At 40.6% G+C, this 15,745-nt stretch overlaps 1 protein-coding gene across 1 annotated transcript in view; it reads left to right on the top strand.

Annotated features, from left to right (window-relative positions):
* Window positions 1–15,745, top strand: part of grin2ab (glutamate receptor, ionotropic, N-methyl D-aspartate 2A, b) — a 131,885-nt gene that overhangs the window by 87,162 nt on the left and 28,978 nt on the right. Inside the window, exons 5-8 of the mRNA XM_080879312.1 lie at window positions 10,233–10,399; window positions 10,500–10,634; window positions 10,736–10,835; window positions 15,471–15,676. Of these exons, the coding sequence (XP_080735438.1) occupies window positions 10,233–10,399; window positions 10,500–10,634; window positions 10,736–10,835; window positions 15,471–15,676 (608 nt within the window). The remainder of the gene's footprint in view (window positions 1–10,232; window positions 10,400–10,499; window positions 10,635–10,735; window positions 10,836–15,470; window positions 15,677–15,745) is intronic.

Below are 15,745 nucleotides of genomic sequence, written 5' to 3'. Positions count from 1 at the left end.
TTTCTTCTTCCATAGTTCTCTACATCAGTGGATGCAGACCTTTACTTTAAAAGTAACATCCTCAGCAGTGTGACCATTTAGGACGGTGTGTTCTGGATAACTCAGGAGTAAAATAACATTAAAACCATTTAAGTGTTGGGTCGGAGACGGAAAAGTGTTTTAAATGTCAGGAGACCCGCCGTATTCCAGGCCCATTTACATTCTGAGGTTTCGTTGTGAGCTTTGTCTATCTGAGGCTGCGCTGCTGTCCATTACGTGCTTCCCATGGTTTTGTGGTGAGACCTAATCTAAGCTAGGCTGTGCTAGCTTTGGGGCTCTGCGCTCTGTTAAATGGTATTCTGTGTTTCCATGGGGACCTGTCTCTGTGTTCTAAAACTGAAGAGCTTTTAGAGCTTAAGGGACCTCTGCTTGTTAGCTATTGAAAGACCTGCCTTACGTCAGTGTTTTTAATGCTGCAGAGGTTGTCGACTGTGATGTCCCTGCTCGCAGCTTTCAGGAATACCCACAGACTGATGTTTGATGTAACATGTGTTACTATTATATTCATAAAACTGCTCTTTGTAGAGTTCCTGAAGTCACAGCACAGTTTAAACACCAAGAAATCAAAGTACACGTGTAGAATTAAATGCCCCCGTTGTACTGAAGCTATTCTAACACAAGCAGCTCTCTTTGAATAACTCCTCTTTGGCCTGATTATTCTGGTTTTGGTCAAGTAAAAAATATTCCTTTCCTTGGCTACCCGAGGTGTTTGTTTGCGAATAGATTTCCTGAGCTAATTCTATGTTAGCGCATGGATTTAGAGCAGTGTTTGTTAGCACTTGGGTTTGCAGAACATCTGCTGAGCATTTACAGAGAATTAGACTGCAGCAGAAAATGTGTCGCGTTCACCAGTGAAGCTCTTTAGTTCAGTTTTAATGTTTGACAGGCCCTCTTGTCATGCCCCTATGTTTCACCCTCTTAACGCACTAACCTGCAGTGTTAAATTATTCCTAATTGCACTAAGATCTAATATCACAGGACAACTAGGACAAAAAACAAAAAAACAAAATCTGTTGTGTACAGCTGTCCCCAAATGTGCTTACTGATGCCATCCCATAATTTATATACCAAAGTACTTCTTTTTTGTCAGTCACCTGTATCTCAGACCACAGGGAACTGAGGTAGTACATTTTCTGCACTATGTACCAGTAGACTTTGATGTTCAGTTCACCAGAATAATGTGGGGATTTATTTTAAGCTTTCTACAACTCAACTTTGGGCAGAATCTCATTCTGGGTTAAAAAAAAACAACAAAAAAAACCCTCTGCCACTGTCGCTGTGGCTGTTCTCTTCTACAAGTGACCCTTGAAGCTTCACTTTGTTGACACAGATTTTATTTTGCCATGCTAGTTTGTTTGCACTTGGGGGCCATACTTTGTCAGTCTAAGTTAACGTAGCTGCTCTATCCTAACTGACCTGCTGCATTAAATATTAATATAGCACATTGCTGGCCTCATCACCCTCCTCCTCCTTCTCCTCCTTCTCCCCCCTCACCCATCTATTTGTCATCATCCCGCACACTGGCTTTATTCTTTTATTTTCTTCTGCCGCATGTCATGTACTCTCCTTCCAGTCATTTGGCTGTGGTGTCTTAGCATGTGGTTGCTCAGTTCTTGCTTCATCCACCTTCACTAAGGGTAGTTTCAACTCCAACTCCTCCTCCATCCTCTAGCCCGTATGACTCCATCTCCCAGCCGTTTCTAGAAATGTGTCAGTTCATCCGTCATTAGCCTGAATCTGCACCGCTGCCACTACACTTTCATATTTTCTTAATCTGATTGCTGTAAACAAAAATGAATTTTGACATAAAGCACCATGTGTGTGTGAGGGGGAGCGAGAATAAGTGAGATACTGTCTTGGTTTTGATGGTGTATTATTCATCAGTATGCTGGCTCTTGAGTAAGGCTGTATTTTAGCCGCTCTTTGTGCACGAGTGCGCGTGCGTATGTGCCGTGTGCATGCACATGGAATGATGTGAAACTGTACGCGAAGTTCACTGTATTTGTATAATTGATGCACAATGTCATCAGAGAATCTTTAGGTATGTGCGGTTATAATGTGGAGACACATTTGCAGTTTGTGTGTGTGTACACACGTGTTATGTTCATGCATTATTCATAGGTAAGCTTCTTGGTGGACTTGTGTGATTTGATGAGAAGGTGCAGGTCTGTGTCAACGTCTCTTATCCTTTATAATTCAGCAACCACCAGCAATTATCATCTTCTCCTCCAGTTTTCCAAAAAGACTTTCACCTCATTCATTCTAAATTCTCCACATGCCCGCCGTCCTTCGCTCTGCCCTCGCCGCTGAGGTAATTGATTGATTGATTGGTAATTTATTTCAACATGTGAACAATATACAAGTACATTTAGAAAAGAAATGAGAGAAAAAAAAATATACTATACAAATTACATACAAAAAAACATTCTGATTAATTTACATGTTGAAAGATATATACACATATATATATATATATATATATATACACACATATATATATATATATATATATATATATATATATATATATATATATATATATATATATATATATATATATATATATATATATATATGTGTATATGCTCCTGATCCAGAAAGGCCTTCACTGCTCTGGCGTTCCTGGCAGTGTTTGGGTGGGCATTGTCCGGCTGTAACAGTCATAGGACAGGGTCCTCCTGGAAGAGTGGCACAGGTACAATTTGGAGGACCACATTTCGATACCTCTGTCCAGTCAGATCTCCGCCAACAACAAGAGTCCAGCATGCAGTCAGCTGCAGCACGGTTATTCATATTTTGGTTTTTGGTGTGTACAACTGTAGCTTGCCTCCACCAGTGTGTGAATGTGAGAGTGAATGAATAGTGGAATTGTAAAGCGCTTTGGGTGCCTAGAAAAGTGCTATATAAATGCAATCCATTATTATTATAACACAGAAAAGGAAAAAGGACAAAGAATCCTGAATCTAAATGAACAACACATTACAGGACACAATAAACAGCTGTAAAATCAAAGTCAACAAGCCAAGCCATGTCTGGGTATTAGGTCTGGACAGTAAGCGGATTTTGACCTTTTCTTTGATCCGTACTCCGCAGTTGCTTTATCCACGCCCTGCTGCAGGCACAGGTCAGTGGTGGACAGCTCCACGATACTGATTCCTTCAAATATTTCTGTATTTCAAAACATTGTTTTAAAAGAGGGGCGTTCTGATGCCTCGGCAGCACTGTTGCGTCAGAGCAAGAAGATTCTTGGTTGTAATCACGAACAGGTGAAGTAATTTAATAATAATAATAATAATGGATTGCATTTATATAGCGCTTTTTGCACATAAGAGACATAAGATGCCTTTATAAGTTGAAACTATATGTGTATTGGTGTTGATATTGGCTATACTGATCCTGGGTTTGGTTGGTAACGGATCAATACCAAAATTTAGAGTATTGCACAGCACTTCTGGTTCCTCCTACAGTCCAAAGACTTACATGTTAAGTTAATTGATGATTTTAAACTGGCTGTATGCGTGAATATGAGAATGGATGTGTCTGTCTCTCACTGCTGTGATAGATTGGAGACCTGTCAAAGGAGTGCCCCGCATTTTAAACCGTGACCACTGCAATAGGCTGCAGCTTCCCTGCAACTCTGAATTGAGTGAGCTATTAAGAAAATAAATGAATGCTTAGCTACAATCTTTAAACTGTAGGAGTAATGAACAACTCGTCACTAAACCAACAAAACATCCCATTTCACTAAAAAAAACAAAAATCAAACAAGTCTTATAAAATGTGTCAGACTGCTACATAAATCATCATTTAAATAACTACACGAAGAAACGCCTAGACACAAATACTAGAAATGAAAAACAGCCGTGGCTTTAGCTATATCTGTGTAGCAGTTTACAAATATATGTCTGTGTAGGTTCTCAGTCATCCAGGCAGTTAGTAGTCTAAGTTGGTAATCTAAGGCAGTTTGCAATAATGTTTTGTCATAAATGTTTTAAACTCAGATATGCACAGGTATCCAAACACACTCATGTAATTCAAACACACACAGTACATTTTTAACACCCCTCAAACAAAAAAAGAGCACAAACATTTGTGGTTTAACTACAAAAAAGAACAGAAAAAGATTAGAGGTAAACCTGCGAGTCAGGCTAAAAGTCCTCACCAACATCTCATGTGAGGTTTTATGGAATTAGCGCCTGTGGAAAGCATGTTCTCGAGTATCTGTCTAAAGTATGAGGGGTCTTTACAGTTTTAAAAAGGCAAAAATGAAACATCAGATTTTGAAACTCTGAAAATGTCTTTTTAAATATATGATCTTGTCTAAAAGCTGAGACAGGGACAATTAGGGATTATTAAAGTTATACCAAAAGAAAAAAAATACCAAGTGGAAAATCTCACTTTTAATTATGTTAATTGCCAGCAGGTAAATTTGATAATTGGGTATTAAAAGGGCATCTAAGAGAAACTCTTTTAGAAGTAAAGACAGGGAGGGTATCACTTTCTCTTAAACACAAACAATTTTAAAATAACCTTTTTCAGTGTGAAATAACAAAGGACATGGGAATTTCATCATCTGCTGTTCCCAATATCTTTAAAAGAGTCAGAGAATTCGTGAAAATCTCTGTACACAAGAGACAAGGCCAAAAATCAATATGGAACGGCCGTGATCTTTGAGGCGTCAGGCAGCACAGCATTAAAAACAGGCACCTTTCTCTAGTGGAAAACACTCCTTGCTTCATCCTCTTTTGCCTGTCACATTCTTTCCATCCGTTGTTGGCATTAACCTTCAACTCACCCGAGCTGCTTTCTCAACATTTATAGGTTTCATCACATCGAGTGAGTCTGAGTGATACCTGCGTGCCGTAGTTGTGCCTAAATCTGGCCACATGTTGATACTCTTATCCATGGCAACACAGTGCAAATATGTTTTTTTAACTAGCTTAAATGTCCTTGAAGTTTTCTTAAACACTAACTGAGATCAGTAAAAAGGGTTTCTCCAAAGAATGTTTCAATGAGGACTATATTCAGAGAAAAGGACATTTTTAAAAAAAAACTGCAAGAGAAATGACACTTAAATCTAGTCAGTTCTTTTTTAAAATGTTTTTTTGTTTATTAATGTGAAATATGAAACTGCAAATATTGTATTTGCAGTTCTACAACTGCTTGACGTTCTCATTCACCCGTTCAAACATGAGCTCACGTACCAATGAGAGTGGAGCGGTGAACACTTTAGCGTGTAGAGGTTTGAGGAATCAAACCACCGTCTGAACTGAATTTCAAAGTGTATGGAAGTCATTGGTGACCTTTTTTTAATTTTTATTGAGTATCAACAATGTAGTACGAAGATATACATGTAGCAAGGCCACAATGCTCCTTTTTATATATTTACCCCACCCCAAGAACATGTTGGACACCGATCCAGAGGGGAAAAAAATTAAAATAAATAAATGAATAAAGTGAATTTAAATGAGATACAAGGAAATTCACCATATTTGAAGATGTGCACCTAAAGGGCAATAGTTTGCACAAAATTAATCATAATCACACAGGAAAAGGATGTACGGCAGCTGTCAAGCATCTATCAGGTGGCTATGGTTTTAATGTATCCCAAACTGCAAAGAATCTCTCCTTCGACCCCTTGAGAGCATACTTTATTTTTTCCAACTGTGTAAATTGTGTCAGGTCACTGAACCACAAAGCCGCTTTGGGTGGCTTTTTTTTTTAAGTTAAGAAGGAGCTTGATCAAGTCCCCAAAGTGATGCATATGGAGGAGAAAACAACCAACATTTTTTAACTGTTGAGGCAGAAAAAACACAGGTGTAAGTGATGCCAGTAACAATGGATGCATCCCATTTAGGTGAGTCCTTTCCAGGTATTTTGCTGGCTGGTTGAAATGGATTGATGGGACACTTAATGCATCTCAATAGTCATTAGGGTTATTCATTACACCTGCGCCTATTCGGCTGGGATGAGTTAAAATGCAGGCACTGTAAAGTGACTTTTTCTTACTGGTGATAAGTTCACTAATGAAAGGACCAGAGGAAGTGTAGGTTTCTGTGAACTAATAAAAAAAACCATCTGGACTATTCATTTTATTGCTCCAAATAGAGATCTGTGAGCATATGCTACTATAATCTAATACACCTGCCCAGGAAAACAGAGCTGATAGATGCTGAAAGGGTGGATGATCACACATCAGGTTATTCAACCGGTTTATTCTAACAGTGTGCACCCTTAATGTTCTACTTAAAATCAGAAACTAATAACCATAATGGGGTGTCTGATGATACTGCTGATAACACAAAATGTTTGTACATAAATTATTTGATGCGGATGAAACACCAGCATTTATATAAATAAGAAATATAAGTGTGATTTAAGCTCTTGTTACTGGACAGTCTTTGCCTTTGCAACAGTCTTGCAGCTGAAAGCAGTGTAAGAAGATGTTGCCTCATACAGCTGATGGTAATTAAGCTTGAATTTTCCTGTAGAATAACTAGCTTCAGATCCACCACCTTCACTAAGAAATAAAACATATATTCTTAAAACAATCTGGATAATCTTACACAATCAGCTCTTACATAGTATATTGTTCTCAAAATGAGATGAATAGGACTTTATGGTGAGATGTAAGACTGCAAGTCTTGGTTAGATCCAGAGTTTTACCAGGAAGCTTAAATTGAGAAGTTATGCAAGAGGTCTTACTCTTAAATTAGGGAAAACAATCTTGTTCCTCTGCTGGAATATTATGTAAACGATTTGTTCAAGCCTGTTAACTGTAGCTCAGTGTTAGCTGGAGTATCCTATTATAACAAAGTTGGATATATTGCCTTAAAATGAGATTACTATTCTAATACAAAGGGCTTCTCAGACAAAGAAGACTCATTTCCTACAAAGAGGTTTCTTTCTATGGCTTTCTTTTTTTTTCTTTTTTTTTTGGCTGTTCATTTTCAATAAAGCGCAGCTTCGATTACGATGACAGGTGTAAATGTACCATGAACATACACTCACTGGACACTTTATTGGGTATGCGTTGCTAGTCCCAGGCTGATTGGCTTCTGAAACATCGCTGCAGACTTGGACTGTTGGACTGTTCACGAGGACTTTTTCTAAACCTCAGTAAATTTGGACTGAGATGTGGTGACTATGGAGGCCATTTGTATACAGTGAACTCATTCGCATGTTCAAGAAATCAGTTTGAGATTTTTTGAATTTTGTGACATGGTGTGTTAACCTGCTAGAAGCAGCCATCAGAAGATGGGTACAACGAGGTCATAAACTGATGGACATGGTCAGCAACAATACTCCAGTAGGTTGTGGTGTTTAAACAATGATCAGTTGGTACTAGGGGGTCCAAAGCTACCAAGAACATATTCCCCACACTATTTCATCACTAGCAGCAGTCTGAACTGCTCATACGAAGCAGGATGGACCCACACTTTATGTTGTTTACACCTAATTTGCACTCTACCATCTAAATATTGGAGCAGAAATCAAAACTCATCAGCCTAGGCAATCTTCTATTGTCCAAATTTGGTGAGCCAGTGCGTATTATAGCCACAGTGTCCTGTTCTTAGCTGACAGGCTGTGGTCCTCTGCTGCTGTAGTCCATCTTCAGAGATTCTCTTCTGCAGTGAAGCTCTTCTGCATACCTTGAGTATAGAGAAGAGTGATTATTTGAGTTACTCTTGCCTCCCAGTCACTTTCAAGCAGCCATTCTCCTCTGACCTCTCAGATCAACGAGGCATCTTCACCCTGAAAACTCCCACTTATTCAATACTTTCTCTTTTTTGGACCATTTGGTATACAACTGAGATGGTTGTGTGAAAGAATTACAGCAGAGGAGCTTGTTTCAGACGAGGCCGTCCGGCACCAACAACAATGCACATTCAAAGTCACCTAAATCACCTTTCTTTTTGATTCTGAAGCACTATTTGAACTTTAGCAGTTTGTTTTGACCATGTCTACATGCCTGGAAGCACTGAGTTGCTGCCATGTGTGGGTAGATTAGGTTTATAAGATATTAGGTTTAACAAGCAGTTGACCAGGTGTACCAAATGAAGTGGCCAGTCAGTACATATAACTTTTAGCACCACCTAAGTAGCTTTGTGTGTGTTGCAATACAATGCACACAATGCTAAAATTAAAAACAAGATATTTTAGACTCCTTATATTCAGTTGCTTTATGTGTCCAACCAACAATCTCGAAACCTTTCAGGCTAGGCAAACTTATTTAAATGTGAAAATCGAGGTGCATAGTACAATAATTACCTAATCAGTGGTAAAAATCACTCATGGCTTGCTGGCTTCCTCGTTCCGATATTGACGCACTTGCTGCATTTGTGCACATGCATTATTACAGTCATTTTGAGTGCACTCATTTACACATGAATGATTTAGATAATGTGGCTATTATATGTAAATTTGGTCTTGTTTACAAGACGACTCAGACAATCAGGCAAGTCGGACTTTGTTGCAATGTCAGGATGTTCCTTTGTTCCGGATCTTAACAATTTGCCTTGACAACTAATAATCTGCAGTGGTCAAAAGTAGAAAAGAGTGACCCAAAATCATCAACGTTATTAAAGCTCTGGCAGATAATTAGGTTGACCGGCTACCTGACAAATCAGATTGCTTGTAATCTCACTCGCAGCACTGATTTATATGTGAGTGTACAGCTGTGCACTTGAATATAAGCGAGTGTTAGTGTGTGGTAGTACCTGTGCTTGTGTGTCCCTCTTATCTAGGAAGAGCTGAGGATGTGCCTGTTGCCACACAGAGGGAGATTTCTTTTTTTTTTCCTTTTTCTAAGCCTCAGTAAAGTATAAAGACACACACACACACAGATGAAAAAAGCAAGATAGATCTTTTTGAAGTACAATTTCATCCTCTCCCCTTCCCACTTTTCTCCTTTTTTTCTTGTGGTTGAGGGAGGCGTGTTGGATCTGATGTGCGTTACGGCTACAGCCGAGAAATTTTTGTTGGACCAAAGTACTACGTGCGCAAACAGCATAGACGCACACATGCACGCACAACTGAAGAGAAGAACGGACTCTTCGTCTGTGTTCACGAGGGCTTTGATGTTTAATGTGTCACGTTTTTCGATGCCCTCTGCTGAAAGAGTGTTAAAGCATGTATGTGCACGTGTGATCTTTCTGCCTGCAGAATAGAGGCACAGTCATAGTGAAGGAGGGTTTGATGTCAGTGTCTCTCTCTCTCGCTCACATACTTTTCCCCCCACTTCTTCTGCAGCAGGTATCTCAATCTCACTCAGAAGGCTGGAACATTTTTCTCCATCTCATTCACCCCTCTCAGCCTTTTTCTCTTTCTCCCCGTCCACACCCCCACCCCCTCCTCCTCTTTTCTCCCTCCGTCTCTAGTGGCTCGGCCGTGTTGCTGTCTGTTTGTTGGGGGTAGATTATCCTTCATGCAAATATACATTCTGCGATCATTAGCAACTTATTTCACACTCGGTTTGGGGTTTCATTCTGCTTAACAGCTGCTTTGGTTTTGATAGTGCATACTGCTCTTTTACTCTCACACAGTTTCCTCCTGAATCTGAGACGAAATGATTTAAGTGTGTATGGCATTGTGAGTTATTGCTCCAAAGCTGTGAACATTTCGATCCGCAGTTTAGAGACGATGGTTTCCAAATGAGACAGTTATAGGATGACTTTATATATTGTTGCAGTTAGCACAGGGGGGAAAAGGAAAAAAACAAAACATAATGACTCAAATGTTTTTAAGTCAGTTCACATGATTGGAGACATCAGTATTTGGCTCAATTACCTTTCAAGACAATGCCTGGCTGTTTGGTATATTGGCTACGGAGTGCTGAAGTGAATCAAACCTGTGAGTTATGAGGCAGTTATCTCCTACCATTAGGCCCCCTTGTTGCCGGCAGTCACTCTTCTTGCTGTGCAGTCTCACTTGTTGTCGGAATCTCTCAGCATCTCTTCGTCCCTTTCCCATTTTCCCTCTCTACTTGTCGCTTCTCCAGCTCTTGCAAGTCTCTCTTATCTCCCTTCTTCTCTCGGTCTGTCTCGCTGATTGTAAAATTGAAAAGGGCTCTAATTCTGGTTTTTTGCTCACATAGACTCCAGTGCCTTTTTTATCCCTTTTTCTGCAATTAATTTACTTCCTCTGAAAAATCTGCTGACTGTCTGTGCTGCTGGCCCCACATGTCATTGCAGGATGAGAAATCCACATTCTTCCAGTTCGGCGCGGCTCTTCAGCAGGAGGCTCTGCTCATGCTTGCTATCATGGAGGAATACGACTGGCATGTTTTTTCTATCGTCACATCCAAGTTCCCCGGGTACCAGGAATTCATAAGCACGCTGAGGGTAACTGTGGATCACAGGTAATGAAAACACCACACACAAACGCACATGTTGTTTTCTTTCCTTTATTTATGATAGCTGACAAGCTGTGTGTTATTGTTTAATGGTTTATTGTTACAGCTTTGTGCGATGGGACATGCAGAGTGTGGTGACTCTAGATGCTGTGGATGGCGACCCAAACTCTAAATCACACATTGCACTCAAGAGGATCCAGAGTCCTGTTATATTGCTCTACTGCTCCAAGGATGAAGCCGTGTAAGTGTTTGCGTGTGTTGTTTCGTTGCGCCATTTCTGTCTCTTTGTCACACACTGCCTTCACAGACTTCAGCAATGGATCTGTCTCCTTTGTTTGACAGGTATATAATGGAGGAGGCTCGGTCCTTGGGTCTGATAGGAGCTGGTTACATCTGGATCGTGTCCAGTCTCACCACTGGCAACCCAGACTTTACCCCTGAGGTAGTGAGGTCCCATATGTAGTAACAGGTGGCCACTTTTGTGTGGTTTGATAAAACAAGCCGTGTTTTTGATCCCAGGCTGTTGCAGGTCATCTGCTGACTATCCCAGATTTCCCCTCTTATTTATGAATGCTGACCATGATACATGGTCAGCTTTTTTGAGAAAAGTTACATAAAAAATAATATAATTCTCCGTACCCACAGATTAATTAATTGTTTCACATCTAGTTTAAATAAATAAAAACTCTGACATATTGTATATATATATATATATATATATATATATATATATATATATATATATATATATAGATATATATATATATTAGGGGTGCAACGATACACAAAATTCACGGTTCGGTTCGGTTCGATACTTTGGTGTCACGGTTCGATATTTTTTCGATACAAAAAAATGTTCATGCCTTTTTAATTTGTCATTTATTAAAATTATAAATATATATTTTAACTCAAAAGTACAGTTTTTAAATTTAACCCTAACCCTTGTGCGCGTTTTTTATTTTGACAGCGAATGCGCACCTGCGGACCACTTATGTGCAGCCCTGGTTATTTAGCTCGTCATATTGCAGCCACAGAAATTCTTTTGTCCATGAAACCATAAAGCTGCACTTTCTTTTTGCCTTATAGTCTGATTTGTCATAACTTCTCCGTTTTGTGGTAAGCTTTTCTTTGGCTGTCACTTCTTCACCCTGACCTGTCTTATTTGGCTCAGCAGAACTGAAATGCTTTTACACACGCACTCACATAAGTTCAGCGATTCTCTGCGCGATCAACCTCTCACATGTTTAAGCTGCGGGAGATTTCACTTGTCATGTTTGCATAGTAAGCTAACGATTAATAAGACGATGTCAGAGGAATTGGTGCACAAATTATCATCACTCACAGATCAGTGCTGTCGCTCTCTATACACAGTTTGCACGATTGCAAAGTGAAAGCAAAAAAACAAGCGCAAATTCAAACGCGATTTCAATATTTCACATATTGACAGTGGCTCACTGATGCCAATGACATAATTACCCAGCTACATTTCTGAAAGAATGCGAAAGCATTGACATATATTTTTCCTACAATAGCCCGACGGGCAGGGCAGAGATAGATTTTGGTAGCCCGACTGAAAAAAATCGCTAGCTCCAGGACGTCGGGCTAGCGATATTGCAAGCCCTGTATCTGATTGAGGAATCACTCATCTTTGGAAAAGAGAGTTTATTACAGAGAAATGTCTCTTTCCAAAATAAAAGCTATACTATCCGCTTCTTCTGGGCTATATTCTCAGCAGCATAAGGAGAATCATGTGCTAACAGCTGTCTAAATGACTCGGCTAAAGTTAGTAGCATGCTTGTTGTTTTTGTCTTTGCACTAGGATGATGTCGGTGTAAATGTGCAGTCATATTCGTTGTGTTCCCACTAGTGCTTTCAGGTTAATCTCGTTGAAATGACCTTAACGCCACAACACAGCAAATCTCCGTTAACGAGCTACCGCCGATCGCCCCGTGCATGGGGCTAGACGGCCAACACGTTAACGAGCTAACTACGCTAACACACTAGTTCCCTCCCATGTAATTGAGCATTGCACGGCACATCCAACATACTGTTTTATTTTAGTCCATGACTCGCTGACCTTCAGGGTCATACGTCACATGAAAACCAAAATAATTCCAAACGCCAGATCTGAATGGGGGAGGTCCATGTTGCAAGGAGAGCTTAACTTCTGTCTTGCTAGCTTGCCCTCCACTCTTCCTTCTGACTATGCTGTCTGTGTTGAGCGCTCAGTGGATCTGCGCTCAACAGTGCAGCCTAGGCGGAGTAGTCGAACACAGATTCACTGAGCGCTCAACACAGACAGCATCGTCAGAAGGAAAGTTGATAAAATAAATTACAAATGTTGTATTGTTCGATATATATGCGTACCGAACCGAAAGCACTGTATCGAACGGTTCAATATCGATACGAATATCGTTGCACCCCTAATATATATATATATACAGTGGGGCAAAAAAGTATTTAGTCAGCCACCGATTGTGCAAGTTCCCCCACCTAAAATGATGACAGAGGTCAGTAATTTGCACCAGAGGTACACTTCAACTGTGAGAGACAGAATGTGAAAAAAAAATCCATGAATCCACATGGTAGGATTTGTAAAGAATTTATTCGTAAATCAGGGTGGAAAATAAGTATTTGGTCAATAACAAAAATACAACTCAATACTTTGTAACATAACCTTTGTTGGCAATAACAGAGGTCAAACGTTTACTATAGGTCTTTACCAGGTTTGCACACACAGTAGCTGGTATTTTGGCCCATTCCTCCATGCAGATCTTCTCGAGAGCAGTGATGTTTTGGGGCTGTCGCCGAGCAACACGCACTTTCAACTCCCGCCACAGATTTTCTATGGGGTTGAGGTCTGGAGACTGGCTAGGCCACTCCAGGACTTTCAAATGCTTATTACGGAGCCACTCCTTTGTTGCCCGGGCGGTGTGTTTTGGATCATTGTCATGTTGGAAGACCTAGCCTCGTTTCATCTTCAAAGTTCTCACTGATGGAAGGAGGTTTTGGCTCAAAATCTCACGATACATGGCCCCATTCATTCTGTCCTTAACACGGATCAGTCGTCCTGTCCCCTTGGCAGAAAAACAGCCCCATAGCATGATGTTTCCACCCCCATGCTTCACAGTAGGTATGGTGTTCTTGGGATGCAACTCAGTATTCTTCTTCCTCCAAACACGACGAGTTGAGTTTATACCAAAAAGTTCTACTTTGGTTTCATCTGACCACATGACATTCTCCCAATCCTCTGCTGTATCATCCATGTGCTCTCTGGCAAACTTCAGACGGGCCTGGACATGCACTGGCTTCAGCAGCGGAACACGTCTGGCACTGCGGGATTTGATTCCCTGCCGTTGTAGTGTGTTACTGATGGTGACCTTTGTTACTTTGGTCCCAGCTCTCTGCAGGTCATTCACCAGGTCCCCCAGTGTGGTTCTGGGATCTTTGCTCACCGTTCTCATGATCATTTTGACCCCACGGGATGAGATCTTGCGTGGAGCCCCAGATCGAGGGAGATTATCAGTGGTCTTGTATGTCTTCCATTTTCTGATGATTGCTCCCACAGTTGATTTTTTCACACCAAGCTGCTTGCCTATTGTAGATTCACTCTTCCCAGTCTGGTGCAGGTCTACAATACTTTTCCTGGTGTCCTTCGAAAGCTCTTTGGTCTTGGCCATGGCGGAGTTTGGAGTCTGACTGTTTGAGGCTGTGGACAGGTGTCTTTTATACAGATGATGAGTTCAAACAGGTGCCATTCATACAGGTAACGAGTGGGGGACAGAAAAGCTTCTTACAGAGGACGTTACAGGTCTGTGAGAGCCAGAGATTTTCCTTGTTTGAGGTGACCAAATACTTATTTTCCACCCTAATTTACGAATAAATTCTTTACAAATCCTACCATGTGGATTCATGGATTTTTTTTTTTCACATTCTGTCTCTCACAGTTGAAGTGTACCTCTGGTGCAAATTACTGACCTCTGTCATCATTTTAAGTGGGGGAACTTGCACAATCGGTGGCTGACTAAATACTTTTTTGCCCCACTGTATATATATATATGAAGATTACAGATTAAAATATCAAATGTAATTGTGATAGATGTTTTATGATGGGCTGGCTGGTTTCGACTCTTGAACGCTGTTAAACTCTTTATAACCTCACGACAGCAAGATTCCAGGAAATCAGAGCTTCCAGCCAAAACAATTACTCTGGCAGTTGAACCCTGGTTGCAATATTGTGTTTCTACCTGTTTTTGTTTGTCCGTAGATCAGACAAGCAAGACAGAAATTCTTAATTAGTAGGGTTAAGAGGGGCTGGCAGGCAGATGCGATTACATAGACAAGTGGCGTTGTGTGTCTGTGCAGAATTCCCAGAATTTGTGAAACTTTATCTTTAATCCATGTATTACATATTAAAAGATGCTTCAAAGACAAATCATGTTGACCGCTAATACAGTTCATGTCAGAGCATACTAATTTACAGATAATCCAGCAAAAAGTCATCTTTTACACAACTTTGTACGTAACAACATATGATCAGTCCCAAAGGCATAAAATACTCACATCTCAAAAGCCTTTCAAATGTTTATTCTCCTAATTCTTCTCCATCTCTGGCTCGAGTCTTCCTGTTTGTGTTGGGTTTCCGCCTCTGATTTCTTTCTCAGTCATGGATCTGACTCTACAACTAAAGCCAAAGTAAAATGTAAAAACAAAGTACTGTAGGGTAGACAGACAGATTGCTGTGCCTGCATTTTTTTTCTGATGTTTGCTCAGTCTGCTTCAGAGAGATAAAGTTTGAGCTATACAGTTTTTTTTTTTTTCAATGACAGCTGCAAGATGTAGGCGATACCTGAATGAGTAATTCAGTTTATAGACATACAGTCTGTTCACACGCATCTAGTAGCCAGCTATGAATTATTTCCGGAGGACAGACAGAACCAATAAATCATCCGCCTGACACCTTTGAGAAATGCATATGGATGTTTCAAATCTGGGGTAAAAATGTCAAATTAAACTAAACTTGAAGCTTACAAACCATATGTGTCGTTTCTTAGATGTCCTCTCGTCCCCCTCTCAGGTCTTCCCCCTGGGTATGATCTCTGTGTCCTATGATGACTGGGAGTACCCGCTCGAGACACGGGTGCGGGATGGGGTGGGCATCATTTCCTCTGCAGCCACCTTCATGTTGCGGGAGAAGGGAGAGCTACCAGAAGCCCAGAGCAGCTGCTACAGCACAGCATCAGACAGGAGCCCGGGGAAGCTCCCACCTAGTGCCCTGCGCAGGTGTGTGTAACTGTGGATGTGTGATGATTGCGAGGAGATCAAGGTCCAGGAACTTGCATAACTCGGTTG

The sequence above is a fragment of the Rhamphochromis sp. 'chilingali' genome (assembly GCF_963969265.1).
Source record: "Rhamphochromis sp. 'chilingali' genome assembly, chromosome: 4".
In the NCBI taxonomy this organism is placed as follows: Eukaryota; Metazoa; Chordata; class Actinopteri; order Cichliformes; family Cichlidae; genus Rhamphochromis; species Rhamphochromis sp. 'chilingali'.
The sequence above is the reverse complement of the archived record's forward strand: the minus strand, read 5'-3'. Positions and strand labels throughout refer to the sequence as shown.